This window comes from Amphiura filiformis, chromosome 5 (assembly GCF_039555335.1).
Source record: "Amphiura filiformis chromosome 5, Afil_fr2py, whole genome shotgun sequence".
Taxonomy (NCBI): domain Eukaryota; kingdom Metazoa; phylum Echinodermata; class Ophiuroidea; order Amphilepidida; family Amphiuridae; genus Amphiura; species Amphiura filiformis.
In genome coordinates, this window is record NC_092632.1 from 35,076,596 (window position 1) to 35,092,345 (window position 15,750).

At 36.8% G+C, this 15,750-nt stretch overlaps 1 protein-coding gene across 1 annotated transcript in view; it reads left to right on the top strand.

The window, feature by feature from the left end:
- Positions 1 to 103: 103 nt before the first annotated feature.
- Positions 104 to 15,750, top strand: part of LOC140152148 (carbonic anhydrase 3-like) — a 37,633-nt gene continuing 21,986 nt past the window's right edge. Inside the window, exon 1 of the mRNA XM_072174447.1 lies at positions 104 to 179. Within this exon, the coding sequence (XP_072030548.1) occupies positions 104 to 179 (76 nt within the window). The remainder of the gene's footprint in view (positions 180 to 15,750) is intronic.

The following is a 15,750-nucleotide window of genomic DNA, read 5'->3' on the forward strand; positions in this document are numbered from 1 at the left end:
GTGAAAAAGGCGAATGAGAAAAAGAACACCCGCTCTGAACGAAGGACATTAGAAATGGAACAGGCAAAATCATCAATTTCAGATCACGTCGCACGGGTAAACCATGTTAAAGACTGAGAAGAATTTTAAATCCTTCGGCGGGAAAGGCGGTAAAAGGGCTAAAGACCCTAAACAGAGAGGTAGGTTGTCACCCGGGGGTTGTTATCTTTAGTCATGTTTATGATCCACTGCAACACCAAAAACCACTCAAACTTGTTTACCGGGAAAGTGGATCAGATGACCATATCAGCATGGAATAATTATTAGGAAGCGGCAATAGAAATTAGCATGAGGCGCATTGATATTGATATTAAAATTTGCACCCTGACTTATAGCGGGCGGTAGTCATGTTATGCAGAACGAGCCCAGGGGGGGCCGGCCAAGATTGGCTGAATTTTGACGTTGTCATTGGTTTTACACGTAAACACAAAAATGTCTCAAATTATTCCAAAACTGTACGTATGTTATTAAGCACTATTTTATCAGTCTAAATCCGTTGAGGTTCGCCAGTGAACCTCATTGTAAGTATTGTTTTTTGAATGTTTTGTACGAATAACGCACGGTATGTTTACGATATATACCTAAAATTTCCCCCATTGTGTATCACGGTTCGCTTGGTCTAATGGTAACGGGTCCCGAGATCGAGTCCCGTTCACTCCCGGCTATAATTTTTTTTCTTCACATTTATTTTGAATCCAAAAATATTTATTTTTATGTGAAAATTTATACATTCACTGAGAAATATATTTTGTGCATTTTTTTTCTGTAACGGGGCCAATAGAGCTAAAAACACAACTCAGCACGGGGCGTCCAATGTCCAGGCAGTGTTGCCGTCATATTGTCTGTTTTGTTTACGATATTGGCTGTTGCCACAGTGAATAATGTAGTCCACCATCGTCTGAACGAGCCTGCAGGCATGCCAAATTATGAGTGAACGCGTATAATCTTTCCGTATAGGTATAAGCTGGTATAATTCGTATACAGTTCCGTTATATAAAAAAAGCGGTAATAATTATATACTTTATAAACATCTCAACAAAAGTAACTAACCCCCTCAAAAACGGGAGATTGTATTACAAATCTGTAAATTTATTTCTGCACATTTTGACACCTCATTTGCAGTAATTGACTAAATATTGACGTCACAGCCTACATTTAAATCAATATAACCCAAGATTTGAAAGTTGCAGTAAATTGTATTGATTTTGTATTCAGTGTAATGGATGGAAATCTGTGCAATGATATCTGACTGTTTTTGTATTGTAAAAAATTGTATGTAAGTGCAACTTTCAAATCTGGACCTCACTACATTAAATTGACCGGTGTTTTATTGTTGTTTTCTGGGCTATCGTATCAAATGAGGTGTCAAAATGCGCAGAAATAAATTCCAACGCATTTTACAGATTTGTAATACAGTAGCCCCTTTTTGAATAATGGCCATTATTTAAGGGGGTTAGTTACTTTTTTTGAGATGTTTATTATACATTCACATGTATTTTTATCGTCTGAAGTGCAGAGCTCTAGCGACGGAATCTAGTTGGTGATACAACGGTGGCCAACCCCAGCTGCATCATAGAATTCTATTCCAAATATATTGAATTTTATCAGATCCATTTGAAGGAAACACAATTCCGTCGTCTGCATTTAAAAGACATGTTAATTCACAATACAAAGATATATAATCTAATATGCACAGTGCATCCAATTATGTCAAAGCAACAATGGATCTTGATATTTTCAAGGAAATTGGTTTACATGATTTCCGGAATACAGCTGAACACGCAGACTGTGACCAATCAGATATTTGTTTCATTTTGGTGCTGTGTACACATAACTGAAATGTCACTGTGATGTGCAATTCTTTACATACTTTTGAAAACACTTATTCACTCCGGTAGTCAAGCACCAATATGTCTGATTATTGCAGATTGATAATTTATATCACAGGAGGAAACGCACAAAAACACACATACAAATATGGCGCCCACTGGAAGGTCAGGTGTCAAATGTTTTCTTGACTTAAAATACTACTTGTATTTCATACCTTACACCTGTTACGCATTTCCTTCGTATTATTGACAGCAAGGCCTGGAAATACCCGTCCGCCATTATTTTTTTTCATAAACCGGGCCGTTTGCGCCCTGATGTATTGGAGCGCACTATAATCTCATTGAACAGGCAAAGTTAACTGGCCTCATTTTCTAGCTAGCAAACCAGCGGGATTTGTCAAAGGTTTGTGTTGCTAATTTAGAACAACCGTGAATTTAGTGTCACCCCCTTGATATCAGTCATACCTGATGAAGTCATCCGATGTGTAGGACGAAATATTGTAGTGAGTAAAAATTCACTTGGTTTTGTCAAACAAAAATCCAAAATGTTTATTTACTGAACAAACCTGATGAATTTATTCAACGAAGCAATAATATTAGTAACAATTATGAAGGATTTTTGGTGGATCTAATTCATTTAAAAAGATCGTACATTATAGCTTTAATAATTTAATAAAATTTAATAAAATCAAAATAGAAGTTTCATATTGAAAATGTTTTATTGCTACCGTAAGATCTTCATATCACAATCGTTTATTGGAATGGATTTGAGCTAATAATACGCCCAATATTTGGTATTGACAGATATGTAAATATAATATAAAACTGGTTTTATATTGCTTGTTTTATTTGTTTTGCGTGTGGTACGCTTTCAAACCTAAAACGAGTGTTCCTGGCAAATAAATAGCAAATATTTTGTCTTTTTTAATAATCTCAGCAAAGACAGATAATTGGTAAAAACTTGACAAAGTATCTTTCAACTATGTGCATCTTGGGACGAAGTCATATATACCCACGGAATCGCTGGCCGGGCCAGCGCAACCCCCGCGGCTACCGGTTGGTAATCTTCTACTTGGCACACGAGGGGACCAAGGTTCGAATCCAGGGGGTACCAAGTGACTTCTTTATTCATATCCTTCCCTTTTTCGTTTCTTCTTTGCCTTCCGATAGCAAAAAAACCCATGGGTACGGTTAGGGTTAATCCAATATCACCGCTTGATTCGTATGCAGAAGAAGTGTACATGCGCTTTACTTGGGTTTGTAGCACGTAGCTACGATATGTAGAGGTTGTAAATTGTCTCGCTTCAGACTCTCTTCATTATAGACGAATCCAACGAGCCAAGTGATGTGACTGCCCAATTGGGTGAATTAAAGCCACTTAAAAACTGATGTTGTAAACTTGCAGCATTCTTTTGTCTACGTGTAACACGGGTGATGGATTACAGTTTAAAATTCCCGCTGAGGCCGCATTATTTCCCATTTTAGGTGGGATAGACCCAGACCACTGCAGACGGGACCCAGCTATGGCTGCCATTGAGGTGTAGGAATGCGTGAAATTGGATTCGTCTATAACCAGTGAGGTGCAAACAATATCTACGAGACGGGTATCAATGATTTGATGAAGCACATGTTTAGATTCCACACTGAATTACTCCACATTGCAGTTGTAAGGAAAACGCGATCAGCCAGTTGCGCGATGGCATACGGGATAGTTATGATAGTGCAGAAACAATGAACTCTGTACATAATTTACGAAAATATCTTTTGTCAGCATACGATCTGCTTTTCTTCTATATCCACGTTGACGACTGCAATTGCTCAAAATAATATCAAAAAGACTACTAAAGAAGATTACTTAAGTGGTCATCATGTACATGTAGCAATATTTGTGTCATATGCAAATATGCTCATCCCGAGAAACGGAGGTGTAATCGAAACAAATGCCCGTATCCAAGACACGTATCCAAGACCCCGTATCCAAGACTCACTGGCGCAAATATGCGCTTATACGTTAGCCCTCCTTTTACGAATAATAATAATAATAATAATAATAATAATAATAATAATAATAATAATAATAATAATAATAATAATAATAATAATAATAATAATAATAATAATAATAAGTCCAAATACAGAAGTGACAACTCCTCCTGCACATGAATGCATAGTTAAGGGGGTTCGAAACGATGTTTCTGGAAAACAGAATTTAGAACTATTTGAATAGATTGAATAAGTTAAGCTAAATACACTGAGCAAAATAGTTTTTGTTTGAAGGAAATCGGACATACGGTTGTCAAGATATACATGTTTTTAGGGACAATTGGCATAATGTGCTCATGAATATTCATGTTTGCCAATATTATACCAATATCTTATGAATAAACCTTCATACTACTTTTATTTTATATGATTTTGACATGAAACTTTGCCAATGTGTTTCTATGGCCTAAAACATTAACATGTGATTTTCCCGCCCATCTAATTTGCATATGTGCATAATTAATTAGCATTATACTTAAGGCTAATTAATTATGCAAAGGTGCAAATTAGAGGGGCGGGAAAATCACATGTTAAAGGTTTAGGTCATAGAGACACATTGGCAAAGTTTCAGGTCAAAATTTAAAAGGTAAAAGTAGTATGAAGGTTTATTCATAAAATATTGGCAAAATATTGGCAAAAATTAATATTAATGAGGACATTTTGCCAATTTTCCTCATTAACTTCATCAATATATTGGCAAAAACAATAGAATACAAAGAATCTTTCAACAGCAATATCTCAAAAACCGTTTGTCCGATTTGGCTCAAATTTTGGAATTAAGATTATTATCTCTCTGCAACAAGTCTATTTTAATCTCAATCAGAGCAACTTGATTTTGCCTTTCGTACCACCTTAAGTACATAAAATAGTGAAAAGCTATATTAAGTAAAATAAAACCATTATAAAAATTTAAAACAATATACAACAAATATGCGAGTAGATATTCATAGGTAGTGATAGATAAAATAATTGAAGAATTTAACCTTAACACTACGCTATTTTTTCTCACCTTGAACGTTTGCACTAGCTCGACTAGCGTTTTCAGCGGATGGTGATGCTGTGATGATATCTTGTCTATAATCGGTTCCAGGTGAGCAAAAAATAGTGTAGTGTTGAGGTTAAACTCTTCAATTAAATTAATATACATGTACAACAAAATTCAGACATATAAAAGTACATAAGTCAAAGCAGCTTAAGGTGGTACTACACCCCTTGATAAATTTGTGACTATTTTTGCATTTTTCTCAACTGGTAACAAAAGTTTATATGTATGGGAAAGGAATCCAGATAGTACACTTTAGAGTCCGTTGTCTGAGGCCGATCCCGTGTGCGTGAAAGGTCCCCTAAGTTACTCTTCATAGTTGTGTAGTAGACCATAAGACTTGATAAAAAATTGAGCGTAGACTTTGTGTAACTCCGTGTGGTGTAACTCGGCAATAACTTCACTAGAGGGCGTTTTCAAAATGGCTGCCAAATCCCATTGAATTACGTGTTAAGGCTTAAAATTATGCACTACTGAATACAAACTGACTCTGTTTTCAACTATTTATTAATGGCTTACGTACTATAACTCAATAAAGACTATAATGTGGGCGTATATTTAGAGGCCGCTTTTCAAAATGGCTGCCAAATTCCATTAACTTACGTGTCAAGGCTAAAAACAAGTACAAATTAATGCAAACTATTAATACAAAATATTATCGTTGTCAAGATGTCGAACGCCATCATACTGGCAGGCTCCTTTGTTCAAAGGAAAGGTTAGAAATGCAGCACAATAATGCGTAATATGCACAAGATAAATTTGTATTTAAGATCTGGTAGTATTTAAAAACTAATTAATTTTTATGCATTTTTACAACGTTTGGTTGCTAAAACGCCCCGCTTATTTTGGATTGTAATTTAATTTTATATTTTTCACCTTTGATATACTTGATTATTCATAGTATTAAAACAAATGCGGGTCTAACAATGTTGATGCTTAAATTAGGAGCATGAAAAACATCGCAATTGAATAGGATAGTTGTTGAATCTGTACAATATAGCCTGCATTGATAGAGTTAGGGCTTCTAGACCCATATCTGAGACAGATCCCGTGTGCATTAGAGGTCCCCTAAGATACTCTTCACAATTATATAGTAGACCATCATGAGACTTGATAAAAAAGTGAGGGTAAACTTTGCGTAACCCAACAATAACTCAGCTAGAGGGCGTTCTGTCAAATCCCATTGAAGTACGTGTTAAGGCTCAAACTAAAAATTCACATGTCATGCCGCTTTCAATATTGCATTTATATTTTTAAAAAATTTGGTGATATGCTATGGGAAACCATTTTGTGTTTTTTAGCTACATTAAACACTCTGGCATTTGCAGAACTTGCAACGCGGAAAGCCTTTTTTCGGCTAACGTACCTAATATTAGCACGTTTTGCACAGTTACATTAAAGTGCACTTAGAAACTGGTCTAAGAGCCTGCAGAGCCATATCTGGTATGAGCAATTCCTCAACCTCTACAAACACATAGAGTTGGATTCAGTACTTGAGGGTTAGAAGACAAAAAGGAGACCATTTTCATATGTTGCATAAAATGCTGTTAGTTATGAGAGCTCATGTAGCATGGTTAGATGGATTAGCTGATCTAAGCAGACCCCTTTGGTAGAGATAGTTCCTCAGTTGCATGGTCCATCGTTTGCATGGGATTTCATGCAATCTTCTTTGACTTGCACAAGATATTCCTCACTTGTAATAGCAATAGTTCTATGTTGAAGTTATTTGGATGGAATCCAAACGCCATAAGATATTTCTCTGGCTTCGCTTTCAAAGCTGCACATTAATGTGTAATCGCAGCCGGTTAGAGTATGAATCGTGAGGAATATTCTACAAACGATTGCTAACAACAAAGTGTGTATGAGATTGTAGTGGGTTGAATAGCCTACCTCAGTTTTCATAGCTTGCTTTATAATCCTTGAGTCTGAAGCTCATTCCAGTAATGCATCATTAGTGTAAATGGATCTTATCTTAGGACAACACTATGAGCTTGTCTAGATGCATTACATGGGGTACAATGCGGTCGTCGGCTTCTGAAATATCAACATTGAGCTCGGAAACTTTTGCGCAGTAGCCATTAGACTATATGCCATAGTCGATTTTTGATAAATAAAAATGTTATTAATCATGATGAACGCATTCAGTTGAACTCGAAATTATACTGATATTTAGTACATCAAAATACTAGTATAAAATGGTTATGAAAAAGTTTAGGCTATATAATTATATTTGTGACAGTAAAAGTAAAGTACAGGCCCTACGTAGGCTTATATTATTGAATGCAACATATCATAATGGCATAATTATAATGACACTTCAATACTGAACAATTCTAATTTTAGAATCTGCCAGTTTATTATCCGAAAAACCGACTATGGACTTTCACTTTTAAGCAGAACTTTACCCCGGGACTCACACACTGTCAATCATACTTGTTTATCAATAACATCTAACCACAAGACTAAGCATGGTGGTACAATACGCGCTAGATGCATACGTTCATCCACCAGCACAAAAGCGCCGCATTCCCTAGATAGTTGTGTACCATGTATATAGTTATAATGGTACCAGTACGCGTCGGGAGGATTTAAACAATAACGAGATCTGGGCGACCAATCACAAGCCAGATTCATTTTTAAAGATGCATTACATCATGACCCAATTTTAGTTAGGCCAGAAATTGGCCTAATTCTCAAGGCAAAATCAGTAGTCCACTTGGGAAGCTAACAAACAGAGGGCGTACGGTGACTGAAAAGATCAGTTGTGAAAATCTATCAATTGTGCACTCATTAATTAAATTTAAGCTTAAATGTAATAGCCAGAATAGTGCACAATTGGCAAGTGGACTACGGAGAAGTCTAAGTAGCCATCAAAGGAACATTGGAATGATGTCATTTGATCTCCTGACATGTGACTTGCAAATATCTAATATTGAATAAGTGGTGTTGGCTACACTGATGGCATGTTGGTAGAGCATCATTTGAAGCTTCTGATTGTTCTTGTTCAAGCAAGAAGCATTCCATTTATATTAGTAATCATAGTAAATTACCATTATGGTGCTTCTGGGTTGATCATGCTGTTCTATTATGGCGCAACATTCTCGCAGAATCTTTGATTGACTTCTCAATGTTGGTATTAAAGGGGAGTCTGTATAGCAAGAGATTGCTCCAATTCATGTACGAGGGAACTTTTCAGTTTTCTTCATCAGTCTCTCGTTGTCAAATAGACGTGAACTTATGAAATTCTTCCACCGATGATCCTCTAATAATAATAATAAGAGAGATTTCTATAGCGCCCAATGCATAAGCCTCTACTGAGGCGCTTTAAAGTGCACCATTAGATTTCAGGGGGGCATGGGAGTTTTTGAAAAAAACTTTGCCCACTAGTGAGACGAAAAAAAAAAACTTTGCCCACTAGTGAGACGAAAAAGAAAAAAAAAAATTTTGCCTCACTGATGAGTTAAAAAAAACAAATTCCCCAACCCAACTTTGCATAAAAATTTACATAAAAATTTTTTAAAAAATACCTCGCCGCCGAAGGCGGCAAAAAAAAAAATTGCTGCTCTCGGAGGCAAAAAAAATTCCGCCGCCTTCGGTGGCAAAAAAAATTAATTCTGCCTGACCCAAACTCCCATGCCCCCCCGAGAATCTAATGGTGCGTCCCTTACATAAAATAACAAGAGCTGGCTTAAAACTTATACACTTACTTAATACTTAATACTTAAAACTTAATACACTTAAAGTACACATGGTTAAAAACATATTATATGCAGGTACACAAGAAAGATAAAAGCAGTCATGCAAGCAATAACCATGTATAAATTATCAAAATAATACAACCAGAAATACATATTATACAAAGGCATTTAATAGCGACGAAATCAAAAAGTGTGACCGGCACAATGATGAGCAACCCAGGAGAGGAGAGGTTGCCAGCACTTCACTCTCGACGAGATCATCAATATCTCGCCCCATATAATATACAACAAGACTTTGGCTGGGTGAAGATTGCACAGTGAAGATGAAGCATAAAAAGCACAGATGTGACCGGCACAGGTGCTTGTTAACCCTGGAGAGGAGATGTTACCAGCACATCACTCTCAGCAAGATTGTCAATATCTTGCTCCCTGGATGGAAAATGGGCAGATTATATATATATATATAAATATCAGATGAATAACAATTACATACAAAATAAATAAGTTTTCAGAAGGCTAATTCACTACATTATGAGCACCATAATGTAAATGGAAAGCTTACATTTTCTGTCAAAATATTATTTTACACCATCTCCCGACACACACCAATTATTATTTAGCCCATGCGGTTTATGCAGACCCCTTCCAGACCAGTCTTGGGATTTTGCAAAAAAAAATTCCATACTAAATGTCAAGTGTGTAGATAGTAGAAACAGTTTCAGTTTGCATTCAGTTTCCCCCATAATTTTTAATGAGATTTTGAAAAGCGCCCTCTATATATGTCCCCATTATAGTCTTGAATCGTATTACCTTCTTGTACCTAAGACATTAATAAATATTTAAAAACAGACTCGGTTTGCATTCAGTAGTGCATATTGTAAAAGGAAGGTGACCCGATATATTTGGAAAAAATCAAATTCTTCAAAACCTACGTATAACATAAAATGTCATCCCTTTCAAGCGCTCATGCAAAAAGAGCATGTAAATGTTTTTTGTAAATGTGACTAATTCCTAATGGAATTGCCGACATTTATACAGCATGATATTGGTAGTCTACAGTGTTTTTTATTAATGATAATCATCATGATCATGTAATATATTGATTTCAAGTGAAAGGCCTTATTTTTCTCATAAACATATTGAAATTTAGAGTTCCAACTCGGTGTATTTCTGAAGATAATTAGTCTCAAATATGGTATACCATATTTGAGACTAATTCGACAATTTTTTGATGATTTCGTCGGAAATGTACGATTTGGAACGCCCAATTTCAATATGGTTATGAGAAAAATATGAGCTTTCATCTGATACCAACACGTAATTCAATGGGATTTGGCAGTAATTTTGAAAACGCCATCTGACCGCGTTATTGCCGGGTTAAGTCCGATGTATACTCCACTTCGCCACTTCGCGAGAAGCTGTGATGAAAAAATTCATTCGCAGCTTTGCTCGAAGGCATTCATGTATACTTCATCATATCGCCGAGTTTCGCGAACAATTGTTGCCCGCTCTGTGCTTTCATATAGAAACTTCGCTGGCCTACCCCCCAAAAGTTGAACCAAATCCAACTCTCCGCGAAGCGAAGAAACCTGCTCCGAAGGAAATTCCTTCGCGGAAGTCGTAAACGATGTCTACCCTCACTTTTTTTTTATCAAGTCTCATGGTCTACTACACAATTGTGACGAGTAAAGCCCGATCCTGACTCCACATCGCAGCGCGATGCGATGCTGCGATGCTATAAAAACTGTAATCTGAGCCAGGTTTTTACGAGCTCAGCGTTGAAAATTCTCATCGCGCGGGGAAATTTAGGTCCGCGAAAAAGTTGAACAATGTTCAACTTTTTCGCATCGCGCTGCGATATCGCAGCCGTACACGCTTCTGATTGGCTGCTGGAAAATCAAGGTCGGTAGAATGACCTTAAAAGGAGATGCAGACCCCACATGCTCTTAAAACATCGCAACATCGTGCGATGAAATTAAAATGTACACTTTAATTTCATCGCGCTGCGATGTTTGAAAAGCATCGCAGCTTCGCATCGCGCTGCGAAGTGGAGTCAGGATCGGGCTTAACTTAGGGGACCTCTCACCCACCCGGGATCGGCCTCAGATAATATTTTTATTATCATTCTACAATATTCTTGTTTGCTAAATACTTCGATTGCAATAAATATATCCAGAGATTATCTTAAGCAATTATAAGCAATCTCAAATTATTTATCTATCAAACAAAATTTGTATTATACAGTTACGACGTATATAGAACCAATAATATGCATGGATCAAGCTCGACTACAAACCAATTAGTCTACATATTACAAATACTGACATCGATTTCTTATATTATATCAAATTTAATAAACTCATATAGAACTGTCATATTGCAAAAAGTGATTTATTGCTTTCGTGAGATCGTTCTAATATCACTATCGTTTATTGGAAATTTGAGCTAATCATAAGCTGTATATTTGACACTGATGGAGTTAAATAAATAGAAATGAGTTTGCCTGCTTTTATATTGTTTTATTTTACAGATATTTACATGAGCATGCATAAGGAATACTTTCACACCCAAACCACATAAGGTTGTACAAAAACAGGCGTTACCAAATGGTACAGGTCTTTGACTCTGGTGCAAGCGGTCTCCGGTTCGATCCCCGACGGGTAGGATAAAGTCTGGGCGTTAGTACACCCTACGTTCAATCCGCGGTTGCGATAACTTTTGCTCTCAGCGATGCTATGTGTATACATACTCATTGCTAAATGCTGATAATGTAAAGAGCGGTGCAAGTATAGAGATTTCAAACTGCATCTCGCTTCAGATTCTCATCATTACAACTATACTGCGAGCATATCAACAATTATCAATGATATGATGAAGCACCTGTTTGTCTCTTTGATATCACACTCACATCACTAACTCTAGTAGACGCTGTTGTCTTCTTCAGAGTCATTGATTTCAAAATACATCTCCTAAATTCTTTGTTGCGAAACGAAAGCAACATGGGATTCCACACGGAATTACTCCACATTGCTGTTGCAAGGAGACTGTGAACAAACCGCGATAAAACCTTCTGATCACCATCAGCCAATTGCGCGATGGCATACGGAATAGTGCAGAAACAATAAACTCCGTACATTACGAAAAGATCTTTTGTCAGCTTAAGATCTGCTTTTCTTCTGTGTCCACGATGATGATTACCATCTTGGTCGACTCTTAATCGAGCTGCGCGAATAAAACAATATATTCGCTGGTAGCAGATACATGAAATAAGAACAGGTACCAATATTGCAATTGTTGAAAGTAGTATCAAATAACGAAGACTACTTAATGTGGTTTCTGGAATGACCATACATGAAGCAATATTTGTGTCAAATCCCAACTTTCCCATCCCGAGAAATGGAGGTGTAATCGACACAAATCCCCATATCCAAGACACGATAAGCATAAGACAGGTTCGCACTGGGGTAAATATACGCTTATAAGTTGGCCCTCCTTTTACAACTAAGCAATACCTGTTCACTGCTATAAAGGTCATACAAACGTTGGACACTATAACAGTACAGACAATTAACGCAGCCAAAAATAAGCAGAATCTATGACTGAAAATCCAGGCACTTCTCCACAACGTCGAAATTATGAATGGTCCATAAAATGCGCATACCGTCAAGTCTGCTAGTGCGAGATTAACAACGAATACATTGTAGGTTTTCTGAAGGCTTTTGATGCGAATGATTGTTACAATGACAACACCATTTGCAAGTGTCCCAAAAAAAGATAAAAGTATCATTAGAGGTACAAAAACGAAAGGAAATTTTAAGGTGACTTGGTACAAGTTTGTTGAATTTAAATGGATATTGTCTGAAGGTGGTATTGCCATAGCTGCTTGCAATAGGCTTCTCTACAGATCACCACAGTTAAGAACAGGCTTGTATTACACAATAGACGTCGTCTCACCTTTTACTTCTTATTAATGGTTCCTTGCAAAATAAGCGATTCTACCACTGAAGGATAGTTGTTTTAGTCCCCATAAGTCACTGGAACCCAAGTCTTTCCAGTGACATATTACGGCTTTGAATGATGTGCGTCAAATGTTTACTTCTTTATTTATTAACACTTATATTTAGCAACAGCCATATGCAAAGCGTTTCGGTTAGCTTCGGTTGTTTAGAATTAAAATACAATTTACTATTTAAAATCGATGATGGAGTAAACTAATAAACCTGATATTAACTCATGTGTGCAATGATAATGCAAACCAGGTCCCTTTTTAAATATCTTATACATCAGAGCAATATAATATTACAATGTCAAGTTGTTGATCGTTGTCATGGTAGACATCGTTCCTATGAGTTATGGTGATTTTTTGCCTAGCGCAGTTTAACAATACCGTGTTATTGGCACAATGTAATATATATTGCAAAACGTTCTATATAAAATGTATGAACTTCATAATCTATACAATGTCATATTATTTTTGAAATATATTATTGTAAATAAAATGCCTGGATCGCTTAAATCTCGAATTGGCATGTCAATAATATGGTCTTACTAACACGAGCTGCAAGTGGGTGAACTTCATCGGCCTCTTGTTGATTTACAGATGTGGGCAAGCCATGTACGTTGTTTGAAATCTAGCCTTTTGTCATTTGTCAGCAACAAAAGTTGTACAACAATTTTGTACATTCAAAGACCTGACCTTTCAATATATTTCTCACTCCCAATGCAATTTATGTGAGAAGATGGTGGTATCTGTTTCTGTTGACTTCATGACCAAGCTTCATGGGGGTTATTAGAATGGCATCGAAAGACAGATTGGTTCACAATACCATACCTTATACACGTCTATATCATCAAGAACATTAAAGGGCCGACGATGTAACCTTGGGGAATGCCAGCATTGACTGACTAAAGAGGTGTGGCCAGATGGACAGCCTCCTCCCTCAATAGAGATTTTGCCATCATAAGAAAGCTCATTATGTTTCTCATAATCCCAGTATCATTTAAGGCCTGACATGTTATGAACGAGTGATAGTCTTGTACCCGCGTGGTGGTTACCACTCACACTAGGGAACAGAGCCGCTGTGATACATGTTTTTGCCTGTAATATTAAAATTGCTAGTGCAATTTAACTCAAAACAATATAAAAACACCTGACCACCCCGTTAGATAGAAAATGAGCGTTGAACGTGCATGAACCAGAGATATAAGACATCATGGACATTATTGGAGGAGAAGTATACAAGCCGGTACAGCGATTCATATTCGCTGCTATCTCCTTTATTACCAGCTTGAAACCAAACAAGACTATGCGACCACTTTGATAGAAAAAGATTACAACTGATACTAGCACTTCAAAACACGTTTTACTGTTTGAAACGGACACACACACACCTTACACTCCACACATCTGCTCATCACTCTAAATTAGACGTAAAACGTACAACCAAGAGCTACTAATGTAGCCTTTCTTTACAACAAAACCCCTACAAAGTATCTTTAATCTATTATTTAGACCTTTTCCCCGGAGACCATTGTAATAGGAAAGGCAGGTACTAATGCAGACTTTTCTTACCACGGAAATCCCTGCATGAAAATGTCGTTTTACCCCCGGTTTTACCTTTTCTACCGGTGTGCATGATCTCTGTGGCCCCACGCTGACTATACTATGTCCAGTATAAGACGAGCGCCATCTGCTTCGCTAGATAATCATGGATATGTTTACAAACTTATGAGATGAGAGCGCTTTACTTTGAAGTCAGCTTTAGGGCAAGGTTTGATTGGAGAAAGTGCCAAAGTCTGGAAATTGCCAACAAAATACTTTTTCAACACTCTGCTTTTTTCTTGGGAAGACACTCTTGATTTTAGTAATTTTAGAAAGGTTATATTGAAAACTAACTGGGTGACACAGCCTAATAGGGAGTGCTAAGAGGGGATACCTTTTTAGTGACATATCGTGATATAAAGACGTGTTTATCGAAAGACCACAAAACGAGGTCTTACATAACATTTGGTGTACAAACATGGCGTTTTAATATGACAAATGTAAAAAAGCAACATGTTATGTAGCAGCTTGTTTAAACATTTCTTGTAGAAATCATCATCACAAACTAGATTGCAAGCGAATACCCATTACATTCCGCGGTGCCTGTTTATTTCTTAATCACATACTAATATACTCAATCTGATCGTGCAAGGAAATACTAAGAAAGGTGAGAATCGTTTCTCACGAGAGTCTTGTTGAAGTGGTAGTTCATGCAAGTCAGATTTAAAGGGGGTCTCCGGCAATGACAACATTATGCCTTATATGTTAGAAAAATAATTATCAAGCACGAATCACGTGGTTTTATTTAAAACAAACTCATATTGACAATAAAAACGAATAAAAACAGTCGGCTCTCAACACGCGATATTCAAAATTCCCGCGCCGAAATTGTCTAAGTGCAATGACGTAATGGTTATTTGTGCTCAATTGTCGTCCGCCTTCATTGATACGTCATTGCACTCGACAATTTCGGTGCCCGGGAATTTTGAATATCGCGTGTTGAGAGACGGACGTTTTTATTCGTTTTTATGGTCAATATGAGTTTGTTTTAAATTAAACCACGTGATTCGTGCTTGATAATTATTTTTCTTACATATAAGGCATAATGTTGTGATTGCCGGAGTCCCCCTTTAAGTCAGATTTGTCCGTAATTTTGAATATTCCTTTTCTAACAAAATTAATGGAGATTTTTATTAAGGCCTATTAAATTTTACAAATGAAAGTTGGTCCTGAAATCAACAGCTTCTTTACTTGTCATATAATATCTGAAATGTTCACATTACTACAATAGTGATAGTAGTAACATAACTATTCAAGTCAAGTTCGCCCCTGGATCTTGCATACAACCATCATGACCATGACAATCAGCAGATTCTGGTATAGGCGTAGATAAATCCCCCCAATATTTTGCCAGGGGGTGGTCCATACAATCATCCCCCCATGTTGACGTCTGTATGTTAACCTCATATTTGGCCATTTTAGCCCCCAAAGTGCAAGAATTTTTTCCACTTTTGCACAATATTTCATCAGTTTAGCTTCAAAATGGCAAAAATTTGC